The following is a 20,247-nucleotide window of genomic DNA, read 5'->3' as shown; positions in this document are numbered from 1 at the left end:
ATTGAGATTTACATAATAAAGAAAACGTTAGTCACAACAAATATAACACATCAATCATTAAAAATACCAGCAACTGTTTTGAAGGTAAACTTCAGAAAGAACAGTATGCTATTTAGTGTGTAATATATGTAAGATGGATTTTTAAAACTCTGCATTTTTGCGGCATATCGTGCCTGTGTGGCTCATCTCTGAGCCAAGCTGATGCGTCCAGGTGGCATCCTGGCCTCAGTCCAGCACCTGACTAGGTGCGGTTGCTTTCAGGAGCACAGGCAGGCAAGGGCCGTACCACCATCTTACAGGAGGCAGTGGCCAGAAAACTGCACTTGTTTTAGGATAGACTTCTGAGGCAGAGAAGGTAGGAAACCCTCTGAGAAAGTCTCTGAATTACTGTGACATCGCATCTACATTAAACTACTGTATGTGTAGCTCACGAGTTTTGTAAACAATGTGAATATAGTATTAAACTTCAAAACAATCAACTGACTTCTTTGGAAGAGCCCCTTTCATTAATGGAACACAGACACCCATTCCAGATGATATCTATTAAAGGAATGGTACAAAGAAGTGAGACGATAATCATGTTTTCTCTATGAAAACAAAATACAGACATACAAGCATGTATGCATATAGACATAAAAACTTTTACGGAGTTCTTTGTGCAGGCCTTTAACATAAGATGCCTTATTTACTCCTATTAATCCTTCCACATCAGTATAATTTCCATTTTACAGATATGGAAACCAAGGTTGTGAGACTAGTTCAAGATCACCCAGTTAATTATGGTCAACATACCCAAAGACAGAGAAAAGAGAAACACTACTGATTTAAGCATTAAACATTTTCAAAGTTGAAAACACTATTTCCACAGTTAATTTCAGAAATACTTACTGAGCATCAGTTTTCAAGCATTCTTCTTTCACACGAGCATATTCCTGATGAGTATCCTGATACAACTTCAGAGAACTCTAAAAAGGAAATAAATGTGTGTGTGTGTGTCTGTGTGTGTGTGTGTGTGTATATATATATATATATGTGTGTATATATATATATACATATATGTATATCTCAACAATTTGAAAGTCACTGACCACCAGTGACAAGGATTTTGACCCTGATAAGCTAAATTATTATCACTTAATAGTATGAAATTAACCAAATGAATACATATGGTTAGGCAGGAAACCAAAGTACAATTCATTGAACATTTTAACAGATATAACCAGATCCTAAACAGAGGTAATATGATAAAACAGTCTAATCAAACAGAGCTATAAAACTTAAAATATACTAATTTTAAAATAACCCCAAATCTTCATAATATCGAATAGCTAATATTTTTGTTGCAGCCAATTAAAATTCAACAAAACCTAAAGAAATTTTAGAGGTAATAAATATAAGCTATTATTACTACTATGCAAAAATATAAAATAAAACATTATACTTAATGATAATTGGGGAAAATATGTTAACACCAATCAATATGTATACCCTATGGACACTATGGAATGGGAAAGAAACATACTGAGCCTGATAACACAGTACAATATAATGTGTATAGCTCTTCGGTCGCCAAAGCTCTGAGAGACGGGCTTTATGACCCCTTTTTACAGATGAGGGGTCTGAGGATCCAGACACTGAGTAATTCTTTGAACGTCACAGTGAAAGAGTGACTATTTAGGTTTATTATTCAGCTGTGATTCCAATGTTCATGTTTCCTCTCAGGTATAGCTGATGACATTACTTTGTAGTCAGAGGTAGACAAAATTCAACATCTTGATTGTTTCTGTTTAATTTTCACCGCATAGTTAAATATATAATAATTCCTATAGAAATAGGAAAATCGACCACTGTTTGAGTATGTAAACCTCAGAGAGGTGCATGGCATCCTAAAATGAAACAATCTGAAGACTGGGAGGCACAAATACTATCAGACCGAGGAGCCAGCAATCATTCTGGCTTGGCTACGACTTGCCTAATGCTAACCACCTAACTTCACTGGCTTCAGAGTTTATTTTAATTTGTAAAAGCCATGAATTCTCTTCTAAGGCTCCAATAAAAAAAATTTATATTAAAAGTAAGTTTATAGCATCTAAAATAGTTTTACTTAGTGCAACTGGGTTTTGAAATGGAAAACATAATTTCTGTAATTTAAGTTTGAACTTTTGCAGGTTACTTTACACTTACAGCAAGAAAAATGGAAAAGGCAAGCAATGCAGGGCACATAAAGTCATAAAAATTCATAGCTAAAAAGGTTCCTCTACTGAACCTCTCAAAAAGCATAAGCAACTAATACAGCATTACATTAATTACTAATAATTACTGTAAGAACCAAGCCATCAATCTACTAATTCAATGTTCTCTAAGTATAGCAATACACTTAAGAGTCTTGACTATCATATATGTCCTTTGTTAAGGCATAAAATGTCCCCTTATCCCAATTATAGTAAATAAGTAGATCTTAATTTACTGATGACAACCTTCTGTAGGGAAATTACTTTAGGTACCTTTTTCTCTTCTAGCTCTGCTTTTAAAGATCCCAGTTCTTCCTGACACTTCTGCAGAGGAGAAATTTTTTGAAGCATCTGTTCCACTTGGTTATGCAGAGTAATATTCTCTCTAAAAATGGACAATGCATTAACGTTATTATGCAAAAGTATCTACAGTGAATTATTAAATGTATCTACTGGTTTCAATTTTATTTCTACCTAAAAACAAAGAATCTCTCTTTTTAAATGCATTCTATTTGTACCAAAATGATTTATGTATCACTTTTTATTTCTGACATGAGTCTATTTCTAATAAAAGTACAGCCAAAACCATATGAGAAGCAAGCGCAATAGGCTCTCAATCTGCTGGAGAATACAAGAACACTTGGATGATCTGCCAGGTGATCTGGCTCTTCAATCCTGAGTTCATCACCACTGATTTCAATTCAATGATAGGCAACTGTGTGGTCATTTTATAACCATATTTTGCCTTCTTCTAATTGACAAATGTAATCAGAGTATAAAACATTACTAAATTCTAAGTAAGACTACTTTAAATTGATCAAAATATACAGGATAAACAACCACTTTAAATTATCCAATTCACAGAGACAACAATAACTGATAGCAATAAACTTCATCTCAGTGGCCACAAGATCAGTAAAATTTACTGAAAAATCAAACACTGGGCTGTAATTTAAGACCTCGGTAAGAAATTCATTTGGACAATTTAATAGTAAGGAAAATGTGAATCTTCTTTTATTATAAGCATCAAAGAAACAGTCTACATAATGGGTCAATTCTATGTGGCACTTTGTTGAATCTGTGTAAAAATCTAGTCCGATAAGTGTCTACCCCAAATAGACTAGGAAAACAGGTAGCTAGCTTACCTTCTTGCAAACTGCAGCTGTAAAACTTGTTAAAGAAAACTGTGACAATTTTATCTACTGACGATAAAACAATTTCATCTTGTCTGAAGATAAAACTCACCTTAAAACTCCAATAATCTGTGTTCAGCATACATACAGGCAAAATCATAATTCTTAAAAAACAACAAAGTTCCATCTACAACATATGATAAAGCTTTTTACTGAGTTACTCCTATTAATCATAACATGTGCCATAAGTCAAAATATGTACTTCTATAAATTAAAAAAGATTCTTGATTAACTATACGATTAATATTAAATTCCAAGAATAAAGACAATGCAATAAGCAACTAATGAAAACTACCTTGAATCCTGTATGTATCAGAATACCCAAACATCCTGTCCTTCTTTTCTCAGAGTCCAGAGCTCAACTCCAGCAAATAAGAGTTACATACTTACTAAAACCATGTATATATGTGTGTATATATATATTTAATGAATATAAATATTGAATGAATTAAATATATATATATATATATGTGTATTTAACGAGCAATGAGAAAAGAAATACAGGGAGAACATAAAATCTGGAAAACCTTTCACTTTTTCAGTCTGCACAATTTGGTAACTTCATTTCCCATCATGCTGCCAGTAAAATGTTCTAAGACAGCAAAAAGTCATTCCTTTAAGTTTCACCACCTGTCAAATCCTACTCTCATATCACAATATAGAAAGGTCTGTTGGTCACAACACATCTGTACCCTCCTCTATTAGAATGTAAACTTCTGAAGATTAAGGAGTTTCACCCTAAATTACTGCAGTCTTTGCAAGAAAGAAAAATTCAAAAAATATCTGATGAAATAAAATATACTCTCTGCCCTGTACAAAGAGGAACTAATAAACAACAAAACAGTCAGAATTACACAAAAGAGTAAAGAATAGAGTCACACAAGAAGCCATATTAAACCTACAACGTTGGCACCTCAGGTTGTAGAGCAAACGACTGCATACTTGAGGTACAATGAATACATATTGTGAGCAAAAGTCAGATGTGTTTTAAAAAAAAATCTGTATTTACCTATAGTTGAGGCTGAAGCAGATTAGCACACTGCAGAAGGGAAATTCAAGAATAATCAAAAAGTTTTATCAATTTTTAATAAATTACTCTAACAATTGATTTTTTAAATTTTATAAATTTTAGAAAAGTAAATCAATAATTTCCCTGCTAGCTTACATTTGTAATTACCTCAAAAAGTTCATACCATTTTCTGCAAAAAGGATACAATGAACACATATTTTCCTAATACTGGAATTAACTGCCTATTTCCCTATTTAGCTAATTATAAGTGTTTATAGTAACTGTTTCTGTACAGCTTTCAAAATCAAAGATATTACTCTTGCAATAACATACATTTATAGTTAAACAGACTGATAATTTCAATAAAGCACAAGAGGAGATTTTCAAAGACCTATTTTTTTGAATGTAAAACTTGAGATACTAAAAATAAATCGAAATGCTGTGCCTTGATTTTATTCCTCTAATCACACAAATTAGATACAATGGTACCAACACAAACAAATAACTGGTGATTACATATAAGTTTAGGAATGCCAGAAATAATATTGAAACAGGCCTCAGGTTACTGCCAGAGTTGAATAGCAGTTATTTGCTCCAGTACTGAAGTTAAGGCTGCGGGTCACACGTATGTGTGTTTACTGTCACAGGAGACACTTAATTCAGGTAAGTATCACCAAAAGATGTGGGAGGAATGATTGTGCACACTACTTCCGCCCTGCCAAGAAAATACAGAGGCCTGCAGGTGCTCTAAACGGCTACTGGACAAAACGGTGACACAGAGACCAAGGGCTGTCCTGGGGATACAAACTTACACTATGATTTGGGATATATTCATTAATTCTCTACAAGTCACAAAACTAATTAACAAAAGTTAATTTTCCTGCATTCTGAATATTCCTACAGTGCACTCCTTATAGAAATCCCAAAATATTCTCATAGCATCATATTCAGCTTCACATTATTCCTAAACCTAAAGAGCACAGGTCATGTCCTCAGTATAAATGAAAAAGACCTACTCTTTAAAAAGCTTACGAAACCTTAAGAAAATCAATGACAAAAACAAAACACATTCTATAACAAGGAGGCCAGCAGCCTTGACCATTAAATGTGTGTTATGAGTAGAAGACAGCTGCTCAACTGCGCTTGTCAGGGGCACTTCCTACTTGGAGCCTGTAAGCACCGCTTTCCAAAGAGTAACTATGAAATTTCTCACATTCCTTTACATTCTTAAAAATTCCAACGAAAAAGCCAGTAAAAGGATATCATCACATTTCTTCTGATATTCTGTCAACAAATTACTGTAACAAAGAAAAGAGTTATGTTACTTTTTCAATCTAGAAAACACACTATGTTAAAATCATGTCTCCAAATGTACAAGGCACCTTTCTTCCTAGGTTTCCTGCAACAAATTTATGTTTAATTAATTAAACATATGCACATACATATCACCTTAAATTCCTTAAAAGCACTGCAATGATACATGAGTTTTTAAGTTAAAATTCCTATGATCTAAATAATATCTTTGCCTACAAATTCTTGTAACTTTCACAGGATTAAAAAAAACAATCACACCAGGAAATTTACTACAAAGAAATCCGATGTCCAGTCCTAAAGCTAAGAAGGCTTTAAAGATAGAAAACAGCTTTAAAAAAAATTTCCAGTTTAGCAAAAATCATGTTCTAACCGCTGAGCCTTGCTGTAAAGGTCTGAGCACTGGTAACTCCCCAGCGGGCCAGTGGTTAGGACTCTGCGCTCTGGCTGCCGAGGGCCTGGGGCAGGCCCTGAGGAGTTCCATTATAACCCACACCACACAGGCACCGGGTGAGCAACCCCAGTTCCACTCTCAGCCCGAGGGGGTCTAACACCACCACCATCTGCTCCAGCTTGTATGTCAGGTTCACGAAGTTCGGCCAAACAGAGGAAAACATACTCACTCTGTATTAATAATTTTTTGCTTCAGGGTAATTAATGCTTCAACATATTCATTTAAATTCTGAAAGAAAAAAAGCTACAGTTAGCTATTTGCTTTTATAATATAAACTACTTTATTATTTTTTCTGTAACATTATAAAATATAAACATACTGTTCACTATATTATATAAACATGGAAATATGTAAATCTATTATTTATGTTGAGTATAAACCCACAGAGATTCTATGTGACCTTGAGCCCATGCTGCATTTCTCTGAATCTCTTTCTTTACCTGAATGACGTCACTCTAACAGCAAGGCAGTTGTACTGATGCTCTGACTATGTGTGCTTTTTCACTGCGAGAACTCAATAAATATTCATTACTTTAGTTCACTGATTACTACTGACCATCAGTCTACACTTCACATTATTTCCGAAAGGACTTAATCCAAAAATACACGTAAATTATTAAAAACAGCAAAAAAATAAAAATAACATGGGAAAAGCACATAGGAATATTAAAATGGGGTCAAGATTAAGTGAAACTTCTTTTTATAAGGATCTATGTTACACTTTAGGGACAAACTGCAAATGTGGCTCTAAATTACTGCTATCAACTTGACAGAAAAAAAACATTAGTTACACTGTTCAAAATGTTCCTAAAATTTAAAACTGAACAGATTTTCTTTTCTTTAAGTGACTTTTTCCTTTAATGTCTCCTTTTTTCACTGATAAACTTCAGAAATAAGAACTTATTTTTCATTAATTATCCCCAAAACATCTTTTTCTATCTAGGTAATCTAATTTTCAGAATTACAGAACTATTTTCCTTCATGCTAATACATGCATTTTCTTTGCCGTCATACATGTAACATATTTACTAAAATAAAAAAATCTACACATTAAAATATATAAATTAAAATGTATATGTTATCTCATAATCACAACACCTGTCAAAAATCACTGTTACTTTTTGTATATATTCTTTCAGAACTATCACTATATATTTAAAATACGTCTGGATGTACTCAATTCACCAATTCTCCACTGAAAGCCAGTTAGGTCCTTTTCAGTCTTTACTAACAACAGGCAATGTATTTCCTTGCCCAGTTCTCTGGGAGACACTTCTAGTTTCCCCTAGGATGAAGTCCAAATAGGTTCCCTGCATTAGTGATAGCTGGGAGCTTTGATAATCTCAGAGACATATTTTTCATTTATATTTCTTTATGCGTGATACTGAGAAATCTTCCTTATCTCCTCATCATTTTTCTTTTAGTAAGAAAAACGGCCCCTTATATCATTTGCTCATTGGTGTGGTTGCACTTTTCTTATGAGCTGCAATATATGAGGAACAGTAACATCTGGTCCAAAAGTTACAAATATATACATGTGTATGTTTCTCAATTGATCATTAAAATACAACTATATATGAATACAGTAGTTTCAAATATTCACTTAGTTAAATTTGTCATTTTTCTTAAATTTTGGTTTCCTAATATATTTAGAAGGCTCTACCCCACCTAAGATGCTAAATCATAAGGAGTCTTCCACATGTTTTTCTAGTACTTTTATGCCCTTTCTTCCTATTTCTATCTTTATTCTAGAATTGATTCTTGGGTACAGTAGAGACTCTGAACATTATAAATCAAAGGGCAATGAATGGACTATTCAATAACTTTAGTGTATTTGGCTTTCCACATTTAAAAAAAATCTTTCATTATGTAAAAAGTAAATTCTACATGGCAGATTTCTAGGCAGAGGGGGTAAATAATGCATCTGCTTTTACTCCCTCCCTAAAACCAGCTAAAACTGAAGTCAAGGGATTTCTTTTCCCAAAAGGCCAAACCCACAAGGATGAGACGAGGATAAAAGACAAAGGAACACAGGAAAGCTGACTTGAGAATACAGATTTAGCAGACCCAGGAGAGGCGGGCAGGGCGAGGGTGGGGGGCAAACCACTCAATTCTCAGTTTACACTACAAAACTTCAACAAGCACGGAGGGGCTAGGGTCCTCAGGAAGGTTGGATGGGGGTCACTAAGAAGATAACTAGTTGCAAGCTTCCTGGTAAGCATGAACCCTCAAATCCCCACTCTGTTCTGCTACCAGGAAACTGCCCCACCCCCAGCCAGCAGGAGGAGGTCTGCTTTTTGAAGAAGCCTCTGCCTAGAACACTGTGAACACTTGGGGCAGGTGGAATGCACCAAAAACAGAGGGACCAGGTACATCTAAGCACACTGCGCTGATACTGACCGCCTGCTTCTCCCCATTAAGCTCCCAGACAGTGGCAGCCAATCCTTTTGCCCTCCAGGCAGGAGACCAGAAGCCGTTTCTCTGAGGAAATCTAACCAGCCTGGAGACAAGATCTAAAGTAGCAACATGAGATATTCTTCAGTCAAGAAGTGGCCCACCCAGACCTACTGCAATGAAGCTCAGGGTCCAAAAACCCGCAACACTCAGCATTGCCAGCCACCGCTCTATTAGCTACCGCTCTTAATATGAACAATCAATCAAAGATTTCCAAACATCAGACAGGAACCTGTAATATGAAAGAGAGACCAAAACAAAATGAACCAAAGCAACTTGCAGTAGACAAAAACTGAGAAACCTTTAAAGGTACTAATTAACATGACCTGAGATAAATGATGTTATTTTCATAAAACAAGAACAAGCAGCTATTTTTAAAAGGAATACTCAGAGTTCTTAGAAGTTTTTCAAAAAGTTTTTAAAAATTAAAAACAAACACCCACTAGGATGGCTGAAATCAAAATGACAGACAATAACAAGTGCTGGTGAGGATTCAGAGCAACTGGAGCCCTCATAGCATTGCTGGTGGAACAGGAAATGTGCAGCTGCTGTGGAAATAATTTGACACTCCTCAAAATGCTAAACAGTTAATTAGATGATTTAGCAATTCCATTCCTAGGTATATGCCCAGGAGAACTGAAAACATGCCCATGCCACATTTGTACACTCTTATTTAAAGGAGAGCATTTATTCACACTAGCCAAAAAGTGGAAATGCAACTGATAAATGGATGAACCATCACCTGATGAATGAATAAATAAAATGTGGTACAGCCATGCAATGTGAATATCTGACAATGAACTGCAATGAATGGCACATGCTACAATGTGGATGAACCTTGAAAACCTGCTCAGTGAAAGAAGCCAGTCACAAAAGGCGATACGCCGTATGATTCCATTCATATGAATTGTCCATAATAAGCAAATCCAGAGAGACAGAAAGTAGCCTAGTGATAGCCAGGGACTTGCAGGCTGGGGAAGGGGGATGTCTGCTGATGCTTAAGAGGTTTCTTGGCAGGGGCACGGGGCAGGGTAAACATGTTTTACAAGTGGCGACCAGGTTGTGTAACTGTGAATATGCTAAAAACCACCTAACTATACATATTAAAAGGATGAACTTTATGGTATGTGAATTACACTTCACTAAAACTGTTATAACTAAATTAAAAACAGGGAAGCAAAATAAAAGACTCAGAAGATTTGATGATAAAGCTGAAAAAATGTCCTCCAAAATTTAAACACAAACAAACAAAACACAGATGTAGGAAAGAATGAAGAAAAAATAAAAATCAGATTGTCAGTGCAAGAAGTCTCACATGCCCAACAAGAGTTCCAGTAAGAGAAGAATGGAAAAATGGAGAGATCATTGAAGAAATACTGATATTCAAGAAGAAAAAAACCAAGAACTGAAGCCAGAAGGTTCTAAATTGAAAGGGCCCAGCACATCAATACAAACTGGATACAAACCATGAAACATAAGCACAAAATTTCAGAGCATCAGAGAGAAAACAAAGATCCTATGAGAATCATGACAGAAAAAAATCAAAATGAAACAAGTCATGTACAAAGAACCTGGAATCAGAATGGCTTTAGACTTCAACTATCATCTAGAAACCTAGAAAGCAAGCTTTCAAAATTTTGAGAGAAAATGAATTCCAAGGTAAAATTCTGCACAAGCTATCAGCCAGTCATGATGGCAAAACAGACATTCTCAAACCTGGAGTCTCCACAAACTCACTTCCCAGACACCCTTGCTCAGGGAGGTGCCAAAGGATGTGGACACACTCCACCCAAATCCTGGAGTAAACTGAGAAAGGACGAGGCGGACGCAGAACAGAGGTAAAGAGAATCCAGAAAGGCAGCTGCACACCAGACTGGAGCAGCTCTAAAGGCCCAGAAGGGGATTTTTTTCCCTTAAGAACAAAACGACAGAATTATCTGGTGGAATGAAGGCATTAAGATGATATTTCTACCTCACTGGCAGAGAACTGCAAGCGCCACGTAGCGTCATCACGCATTCAAATGGATTTTTTTTTTTTTTTTTTTTTTTTTTTTTTGCGGTACGCGGGCCTCTCACTGTTGTGGCCTCTCCCGTTGCGGAGCACAGGCTCCGGACGCGCAGGCTCAGAGGCCACGGCTCACGGGGCCCAGCCGCTCCGCGGCCTGTGGGATCTTCCAGGACCGGGGCACGAACCCGGTCCGTGCAGGCGGACTCTCAACCACTGCGCCACCAGGGAAGCCCTAAATGGATTCTTTTTTAAATAACCTCCTTCTTTTCCCATTCTCTTTCGAGTTCTCTGCTAGTCAATCTCATCTTCCCAGGCTTGCTTCCAGATGCCATTCTGTAATGTCAAGAACTGTGCCAGAGACGTTCCAGAAACCTCAGGCTCTAGAGGTAAGACACAGCTGGATTCAAATTCCTGTTCCACCACTTCCTGGAAGGGTGCCTTGGGCAAACTGACTTAACTTACCCCTGCCTCAGTACTATTTCCAATGTTATAGATAAGGAGACTGAAACTGGTTTGGGTGTGTGTTTCGGGGGTAGGGGGTTACCTAACTGGCTTGCTACCAGGGTTAAGCAGAACGAGCCATATATAGTGTTTAACAGTCTCTGACACATAGTGAACACTCATTAGCATTTTCAAGATGAAAACACTGAATTAAGGAAATAGGCATTAATCGGGGAAACAAGAAAACACACAGGTAAGGAAAAATCATCCTAAGTTACTCCATAGTTTGGCTCTGAAAAACAAATGGTCATAATGATGTCAACTCCGAATAGTGACCTAAGGGAAATTCACAGCTACACTGAGAGAACTTTTTTGGGGGGGGCGGGGGGCAGGAGGGAATGCTCAGGGGTGCTGGGGTACAGGGCAGAATGACAGCTCAATCCTCACCTTCCGAAGTCAGAAATCAAACAATATGCCTAAAACTGAAAAACAAGCAGCAGCAATATACATCTATTATTTAACCAGATGAAACACACAGAGTGCAAACAAAAGTGGTATCTCTAGGGAACGGGGACAGGCTGGCTGGGGGCTAACAAATTCTGTACATCTAGCTGTCTCTCTAAACTATGCTCATGTATAATTCTCATTTTAAAGACTTAAAAAACATAGCATTACACAGGAAAATAAAACACAAACTGAGTGAGGACAACGTCTTAGTTTCCTACAGCACTCCAGTCCCTAACTGTTTTCCCATGGCCTGGCTGAGTGGCAGCTTGAATCTGGTCTGTTACTGCAGTGTCCTAAGAAAACATTCTTTGGTTTTTCTCCAATCTGATTCAAAGGTCACTTAGGCTGATTGCAATCAAGGTCTCTAATGGATCTCAGAACTGTGAATGCTGAGTGGGCTGTGTCTAGGTGGAAGGCAGTAGGGCCCTTCTGACTCACGGTCACTTACGAGTACACACACCGTGTGCCCTCCCTACTGCTGTCCAGCCTCTAGGGAAGGACGCAGGGTCCAGGGTGTTGTTCTTCCTCTCCAGGCAAGGGGAAGGTGGCCTGGCGTCTTTGATTACAGCTTCTCTCCCTGCAGTCTTGTCCTCTCCTCTGGAACTTCTATTATAACATCTACTGGAAAGCTTTATTTATCTTTTCTGCTGTCCTAACTCCCACCTTCTGTTTTTCTCTGCCTTAGGGCCCAGCTCCTCAAGCTCCATCAAGCTCACCCGCTCACGTGTTCCCTAACGCAGCCCCCAGAGCAGCCCTCGCCCCGCCCCCATGCCACTCAGACGCGCTCCCCATACCCCCGCCCCCGCCGCAGCACACTGTGCATGTCAGCCATACCACAGCCTCCTGAACGTCACCGTGAGCACGGAGCACTGAGGAAAAGAGAGGCAGTGCACTCTGTGCTTCCCGTCTCCCCTCCCCTTCTCGGGGAAGCGGGATCGACATGGTGGCTAAGCGCACAGGGTGAGGAGAGGGGGCCTTGGCACGGAGCACGCAGTGGGCCTGGGGGCTGAGAAGTGGACAGAGGAGACGGCAGTATAGTTAGGAAAGCGGTTTTACTAAACCACTAAGTACAATACATAGACACAGAGCGAACAAGGAAATACACAGATGATAATGGAATAACTAAATTGCCTGAGTCGACCTCAAATTATACTAACATTTGGAGATGGGAGATTCTTAGCTGTGGGGCTTCCCTTTGCACGGACAGGCCTGCCAGCTTCCCTAGCTTCTACTCACGATGTGTCCAGAGCACTGCCTCATCCCCAAGGGGTGGTGCAGACAAGAGTTCACAGGGCGGCCTGAGACTGCTGTCCTTAGAAAGGCCTGCTCGAGACGTGGGCCCTTCGCTGGCGTCTGGGAACTTGGATTTCTGGAGGGTTCCCACCATTCCCCAAACTGACAGGAGTGGCCCCCTGTACCTCAACTGTGCAGTGTGGCCGATGCTGAAACCTGCTTTCCTTCTGGGAGTCTGGAGTTTTGGTACATGCTAGACAGGGGGTGCCCACGTGACCAGCCCCTAGCAGTCTTTGGGCTCTGAGTCTCTAATGAGAGTCCCTGGTAGACGATACGTCACACGTGTCACAACACACTGCTAGAGGAATTCATGAGTCAAGTCACTCACTTGGTTTCCTCTGCACGTCACCCCACTCGCCTGCCCTTTGTATCCTTTCACTACAATATACCACACCCTGGAGCAGTCCCCCTAGGGAATCGCTGAATCTGGTGTGGTCTTGGGACCGCTAATACAGTGTAACCACCAAAAATGTCTCCAGATCTGGCCAAATGTTCCGCAGAGGATACAAGGCTGTACTCAAACTTCCCTGAACGTGAAAGACAGAGAAAGACTAAAGGAAAAAGGCTGAAGAGACGTGACAATGACATACAACACATCTTCCTTATAGGACCTTGAACCAGAAAGGGAGAAGCTACACCTGGGCCTAACCATAAGCACAATCGGACGGGTCCATGGGCTGCAGGGAAGTGCTGCACCGAGGCTTACATCCTGACTGGAGAGCTGTGGCTCATTCTGCTGACAAGTGCTCAGGTCTCGAGGAAACACTCTGTGGAGTGCGCAGGGGAGGGAAAGTGTGCGTGTGTGCACACCATGATGGAGTGAATGCAACCATCTTGACAACCTGTGAGTGGGGTGAAGAGAATACCAGAGTTCTTCGCACTATTCTGGCAACTTTCCTATGAGTTCTCAATTATTTCAAAATAAATTCTTTTTTAAAACCACACTAATCTCCTTGATTGCTCTGCTGTGGGCGATCTGCTAAATGGTCAGCTTGAATCCTCTCTGATAAGCCACACTTCCTCCTCCTGTTTGCTAACTTCTTATTAACTGCTCTTACTTAAAACTGAGAGTCTAGGTCGAGCTCCGTCAGAGCTGAGTGTGTCTCTGAACGGTTAGACAGGACCCCGGTGATGCCCTCTGGCACAGTGGTAACAGCCCACCCCTTTTCACCTGCGCGCACCCACCAGGACGAGCTGAGAGGCTCTGGCGCCCGGGAAGGCAGGCTCCAGCCTCGCTGGCCTCGTTTTCCTCTCCTCGCCTTTTCCTTTGTGCTTACTCTATCACAGACTCCATTCTCCCCTCCTAGTCTTTGACATGATGCGCCCTCTGTCCATACTCTCCCTCCATCTCTTGCCTCTTATTTAGTAAGGAACCACCTTCAGGCCTAGACTCCCTTCTGCTGCAAAGCCTTCACCCATCCGTCCTTGATGCTCCCAGGGTACCTACCCTGAACATCCCCTAAAATAGTACAGTTGACCCCTGACCAACATGTATCTGACCTATGCAGGTCCACTTTTCCTCAAATTTTTTTCAATAACTATGCGTACTTATTACACTACAGTTATATGGTGGTTGCTTTTTCACTCCTCCGTAACTTTAGCCACAACACAAGCTCCATGCCTCTTCTGTTCATGGTTGTATTCCAACACATGCCACGGCATCACAGACACAGTGACGCTCAAAAAATGTTCACTAAATGAATGAATTACAATTTTGTAAGCATTCTTTATAACCACTTACAAATCATTATGTCTAGGGACAAGTATGTTTCAAGTTCCAAATGATGAAGTTCAAACCACTGGTGATTATCAAATAGGAGTTCAACAAAAGTTTATATAAATAATTCGCTCAAACCTGCTCCAAGGACAACCAAACACCATTTGTTCTGACTGTATTCTAGTTACATGAGCTAAACAGTGTAACTATGTGCTTCAAACTCCCACCTGGATTCCCAAGAGAGTTAAACTGTTTCACTCTGCAATGACTGAAACTAGTAAAATAAAAGGGCCTCTCCTTCACCAGAATTAAAGGGACTTATGCCAGCTTGACTTAAAACCACTCAAGACTTGTTTAATTGCACATAATATCACCAGAGTAAGGATCTACCTTGGTTTAGGATTCCCAAAGCTCGGCAACCCATATGCACACTGGGCTACAGATCAGTGATAAACCATTATAACCAATAAGGATGAGCAAACAGATACGGTGACGTGAGAGACTAGAAAAAGAGAAACTAGTGGGTATCTCCGCACCCACTAAAGAAAAAAAAGGCAAGGAACTCCCTGGCAGTCCGGTGGTTAAGACTCTGCACTGTCACTGCTGAGGGCTCGGGTTCAACCCCTGGTCACGGAATTAAGATCCCGCAAGCTGTGGGCACGGCCAAAAAAAAAAGAGAAAGAGGGCAGGGAGGAGTGAGACAGGAAGGAAGACTTGCAGCGCACCCCAGCACTGTTCCACTGGGGACAGAGACAGCCAGCCTCCCACGGAGGTTCAGAATGAAGCCACAGCCACTGATGAGGTTCAGAATGAAGCCACAGCACTGATGCCAGGGCTCCTGCAGGCAAGACGCTTGTAATGTGCTCATGTATGTTCCGCAAGATCCACAAGTCTCAGCGTGTTAGAGCTATACAGCAGGATGCCTCCTCTATGTACAGAACCTCTTCCGTTTCTCCCTGGTACAATTTTAGTTGAAATACAGAACTTGCTGTGACACCATGTAACCCTGCAGAAACTTCTTTTCTACCGGTGACCGATCATGGACCTTCTACCTGGCAAATGCCATCGCCTGTTCTCAGCCCTCCATCTTTCTCATCCTGATTTCCGTATGCTTCCTGTTTAACTCTGTTTCTCCTTGCTTCACCATTCCATGCTCACCTTAGTCATGAGCCCGCTGGTTTTCTTTTAAGAGACAGAACACACTTCTCCATTCTCTCTCCCTCTTCAAATAAAATTCTTACAATGAACTCAGTGCCCATCTGACCTGGCTGCTTCACTATTTCCCTGGAAGTATATCACAGTACCTTGGAAGCACCTCGCACTACAAACAAATGTGAAAACAGCTGAAAATCCACTATGCTGACGTCATTCCAAAGCTTCGCTCCTACATTTCCAACGTCTCTCCCATCTTGGTGTCTGCTTTTTCCTACCTCTACCACAGTTCTCAGAGTCACTCAGTATTTAAATCTCTGGACCTTCTGTTTTCCTGACTCGAGATCTGTCCACTCTTTGCAGTTTCTCACACTCAGAACCTTCTTCTTCTCTATTCCCAATCCCAAGACCCTTCAGTTAAGCCACCCTCTTATTACCACTAGCATGCATTAGTGAAATCATTTACCTCCTCAATCCAGATGCACACCGCCACCGGTTATTTTTACTACAAACACTGCTCTTGTGTAGTAACCATACAAAACCCTTCACTCTTCATGGTGCAAACGGAATTAAGCACAAAACTTTAAGGTGGTTACCATTCAAGGTCCTCCATAATCTGCCAGGAACCTACTTTTCCAGCCTTACTTTGCAATATTAAAGACTTGTTCCATGGACTCCACTCACAACTAATTATTCTCTTCCCCTAAAAATGCATTCCAGGCAACAGAAAACCCAAATGCAATGGAGTACTGCAATCTAGGAGAGAGGTCTGCAAATAAGGTCCTTGGCCTGTTTTTGCAAATCAGGGTTCCATGGAACATAATCACACCCATTCCTTCAGTGTTATCTGTGGTCATCTTTACACTATGCAGGCAGAGCTGAGTATCTGTGAACGAGACCACAACACCTAAATATTTACGATGCTGCCCCTTACAGAAAGGCCTGCAGACCCCAGGACTTAGGGACTTCACAGGACAACTCGTACTGCTGTTTTGAGAACCAGTAGCAGGAATGTGGCATGGGAGGAAGGAAGGCAGCGACAGGAGGCTACTGCAAAAACCCCCGGGGCCAGAGATTACAGCAGTTCACACAAGAGTGGAAACAGTGGGGACGGTGAGAAATGGGTGGCTGACAAAGAAGCCAACAGAATCAGTTGATGGACTGGATGCAGGTTATTAGAGAAAAGTGAGGAACCAAGGATGACATCTAGCTTCTGGCCTAAGCTACCAGAAGGATACAGTTGCTACTTTGAACCAAGATGGGGACTACTACGGGTAGACCAAGTTTTTGAAGGAAAATCAGATCCACAACTGGACAAGATAATTTACACCAGTCGTTCTGCTGCACAAAAGCCTCTCAGGACTCACTATCCTTTCAGAGTAAGAGCCCAAATCCTTACAATGGTCTCTAAGGGCTCCCACAGTCAAGCTCTCTTCTCTCTGACTTCATTAAACTCCCTGATTGCTACAGGTCGTTTGTGTCCCCCACAAAATTCATATGCTAAAACACAATCCCCAATATGCTAGCCATTTGGAGATTGGTCCTTTGCTTGGTGAACAGGTCGTAAGGGCAAAGCCTCCATGGATGGAATTAGTGTACTTATAAATGAGACCCCAGAGAGCTCTGAGCTCTCTCCCCGCTTCTGCCATGTGAGGACACAGCAAGAAGGCATGAACCAGGCATCTTGCTCTCACCAGATACCAAAGCTGCCAGTCCCTTGATCTTGGATTTCCCAGCCACCATAACTGTAAGAAATAAATTCCTGTCGCTGACAAGCCACGCACGTTATGGGACTTCATTAGAGCAGCCCCAAGCAGACAAGACACCAACATGCACTCCACCATGCCCACAGCGCCTCCCTGCTCTCCCCGGGGCACACCAGTCAAGCTCCTGCGTCAGGCCACCACACCTGACGTTTCTATTGTCTGGGATGCTTTTCTTCAAAGACATCAACAGAACTTATTCTCACCACCTCTGCTCAAATACAACCTCTGTGCGGACGCCCTATTTAAATTCCACTAGCCCCTGGCCCCTTCCTCACCCTTTTGTTCTCCCCCCTCCTCTGCTCACTTTATCTCCAGCACATTTATTACCTTCTCACATAACTTGTTTAATCTGTCTCCTCCCCCCACCTCCTAGAATGGAAGCTCCAAGAGATGGAGAATATTCGCTTTTCCCCCCACTGTGTAACTGCACTGCCTAAAACACAACAGGTGATCAATAAATATTTGTTGAGTAAATAAACCGGCCCAAAGAATAAATATAACTCGTGAAAGAGTCAAGAGAACTTCACTCACGTTCCTGGGTTTTGAGGGAAAAAAACAAAAGCACGTTCTAAATGCCTACGTGTGGCAGCTCAGCTCAGACAATTATTTTACTAGTAGCTGCCCCTCTGTTTCAGAGTGCCAGCACATGACTTCCTTTTCTCCCTCCCCTGCTCTCAGCCCTTAAATGTTTGGGATCAGTTCATAGATGATGCAGTTTAAAATAAAAACAAAACAAAACAAAACCCTAAGCTTATCTAGCCTACATTCCTTTCTGGTTTCATCAGTGCTCTCCCCTCTGCGCTACACTCACACCAACCAGACTTCGTTCTGCTCCTCAAAGACACCTTGCTCCTTTTCACGTCAATAATCGCTCGCCCGTTAAGCCCTCTACCTAGAAAACTCCTCTCACACCTCTGCCAGTCTGCTTCTTCTCATCATTCAGGTGTCCGAATGCCACCACTTCAAAATCACCCTGCCTGCTGCCACCCCAGCCAAGAGACAAAACCACCACTCCAACTCCTCCTTTATTTTCCTAACACTTAAAACCTTCTAAAGTCCTATTTGCACACATGTATCTTATTTATGACAGCAGATCTTACCTCCTTTGCTCACCACTATGTCCGTGGTGCCTAAAATACTAAGTAAAATAGGTGATAATTTAGTTACATGTCAATACCGTAGTGGACAGTTCCGCTTTACCATTAAAGACACTGATAGCCAGAAGAGAGACTCCTGATATCAGATAGCTGGGAGAGGCTACTGGAAACGACTACTTGGGACTATTTCCACGACTCCGTGAGACCTGGGGCCACACACTAGCAGCTCTTCTGTCACGGTAGCGCACAGACCACGCTACAGTTAGGAACCTCCAGTATCGTCATGCCTTTAATCGATGAATGACCTCTCGGCCAATACGCAGGCCGCATAAGAACCTGCCCCCAGGCAAGAAATATTTTAAGGACGGACCAACACAATAAAAAAAGCTTATCCTGGGAAAGGTGGCTTCGCTTGTCATTTTGACCATCCCTCATCTACCTACAAGTCAGCCCTGGGGAGCCCTGAGACTGCATAAAGGCAGCAGGGGGCCCTCCAGAACTCGCTCCCCAACCACTGCGTCCCAGTAAATGAATCCTGGATCCTAAACCTAAATAACACAAAGGAAGCCGTTCCCAAAGCAACTAAAGGAAAGGGCGGCAGGGGGAAGGGGGGCTTCCGCCCGGGAGTGGGAGCAGCGCGCAGAAGCTTAACGCGCGCGGCCCGAACCCAGCCGGAGCCCTGAACGGCCGGCCCAGCCCCTCCGCACCCTCGGCCCGGGGGAGACGCCGTACCTGCTGCAGGGAAGCGCAGCCCTGACAGCGTGAGAGGTCCGCCGCCGTCCCGGGCGCCGCCGAGTGGGTCTCGCCCGGCATCATGGTGCCGCCGCCGGGCCCGGTGAGCCCGCGCGCCTCAGGGACCCGCGACCTCGGCCCTGTCCTGCCTCTGCTGACGTCGCCGGGGCCGCCGCCTGCCAGGCCGCTTCCCGCCGGGTCCGGGCGGGTCCATCCGTGCACAGAGGTCCCCGTGGAGCTGACAAACCACTCTCCGAACCAGAGCTGCCTCGGGCACTAGAAAGAAACGATACCCGGCGCGGCCCCCGAGCGCGACGCAGTCCGGCCAGGACCCCGCCCCGCCCTGGCTCGCTCCGCCCCTCGCCGCGGTGCGGGGCTGCCTGAGGCGCTGCCTGAGCAAAATAGGGAGAGGAGCCGCGCCGATGCGGCTGAGAAGACGGGTGCGAAGGAAACGTCGAGGAGAGAAGAGACATCGGAGGGGCCCTTCTTCCACAGTGTAGCGTTTACTCTTTCATTGCCGGCTTGCTGTGTGGCACACTTCACATAGACACCTAAAACCTTCAACGAGGGGGAGGTGACCTGAGAATGACGTCATTCCAGGCGCCTCATGGTCTTGAAGGACCCCGCACCCGGACGGGTCAGTGCGCGATTCTTAAGTGGAGGAATGGACGCTGTCCGAGTCCGGCCGGGTCCAGGAGGAGACGGCAGGACTACAGCTCCCAACGCCCCGCGCGGCGGGCGGACACCGAATGGTTCCTCCGGCCGCGCCCGGTGCGCTTTGGCGCCTCGCCTTGTTTGTCGTCGCCGCTGACCAGTCCTTTCTCCGGGAACGTCTTTCTTCCCGACGCTGTGTCCACTTGCCGTCCGACCGGGCGCTCCTCG

The 20,247-nt window shown here is 42.4% G+C and overlaps 1 protein-coding gene across 11 annotated transcripts in view; it reads right to left on the bottom strand.

Moving 5' to 3' along the window:
• Positions 1-19,694, bottom strand: part of ICE1 (interactor of little elongation complex ELL subunit 1) — a 58,802-nt gene extending 39,108 nt beyond the window's left edge. For 9 of the 11 annotated variants that reach the window (XR_002179613.3, XR_004525737.2, XR_002179616.3 and 6 more), the window contains exons 1-6: positions 19,366-19,694; positions 6,368-6,426; positions 5,697-5,731; positions 3,377-3,395; positions 2,505-2,616; positions 889-965 (exon numbers count right to left, since the gene is read on the bottom strand). Coding sequence is in view for 3 of the 11 variants with exons in the window: in XM_019951087.3 (XP_019806646.2) it covers positions 889-965; positions 2,505-2,616; positions 3,377-3,395; positions 5,697-5,731; positions 6,368-6,426; positions 19,366-19,449 (386 nt within the window). In the remaining 8 variants the exon portion in view is untranslated. The remainder of the gene's footprint in view (positions 1-888; positions 966-2,504; positions 2,617-3,376; positions 3,396-5,696; positions 5,732-6,367; positions 6,427-19,365) is intronic. The other 2 variants (XM_019951085.3, XM_019951086.3) reach the window with 2 other exon arrangements.
• Between the last annotated feature and the right edge of the window lie 553 nt (positions 19,695-20,247).

Source organism: Tursiops truncatus, chromosome 3 (assembly GCF_011762595.2).
Source record: "Tursiops truncatus isolate mTurTru1 chromosome 3, mTurTru1.mat.Y, whole genome shotgun sequence".
Classification (NCBI taxonomy): Eukaryota; Metazoa; Chordata; class Mammalia; order Artiodactyla; family Delphinidae; genus Tursiops; species Tursiops truncatus.
The sequence above is the reverse complement of the archived record's forward strand: the minus strand, read 5'-3'. Positions and strand labels throughout refer to the sequence as shown.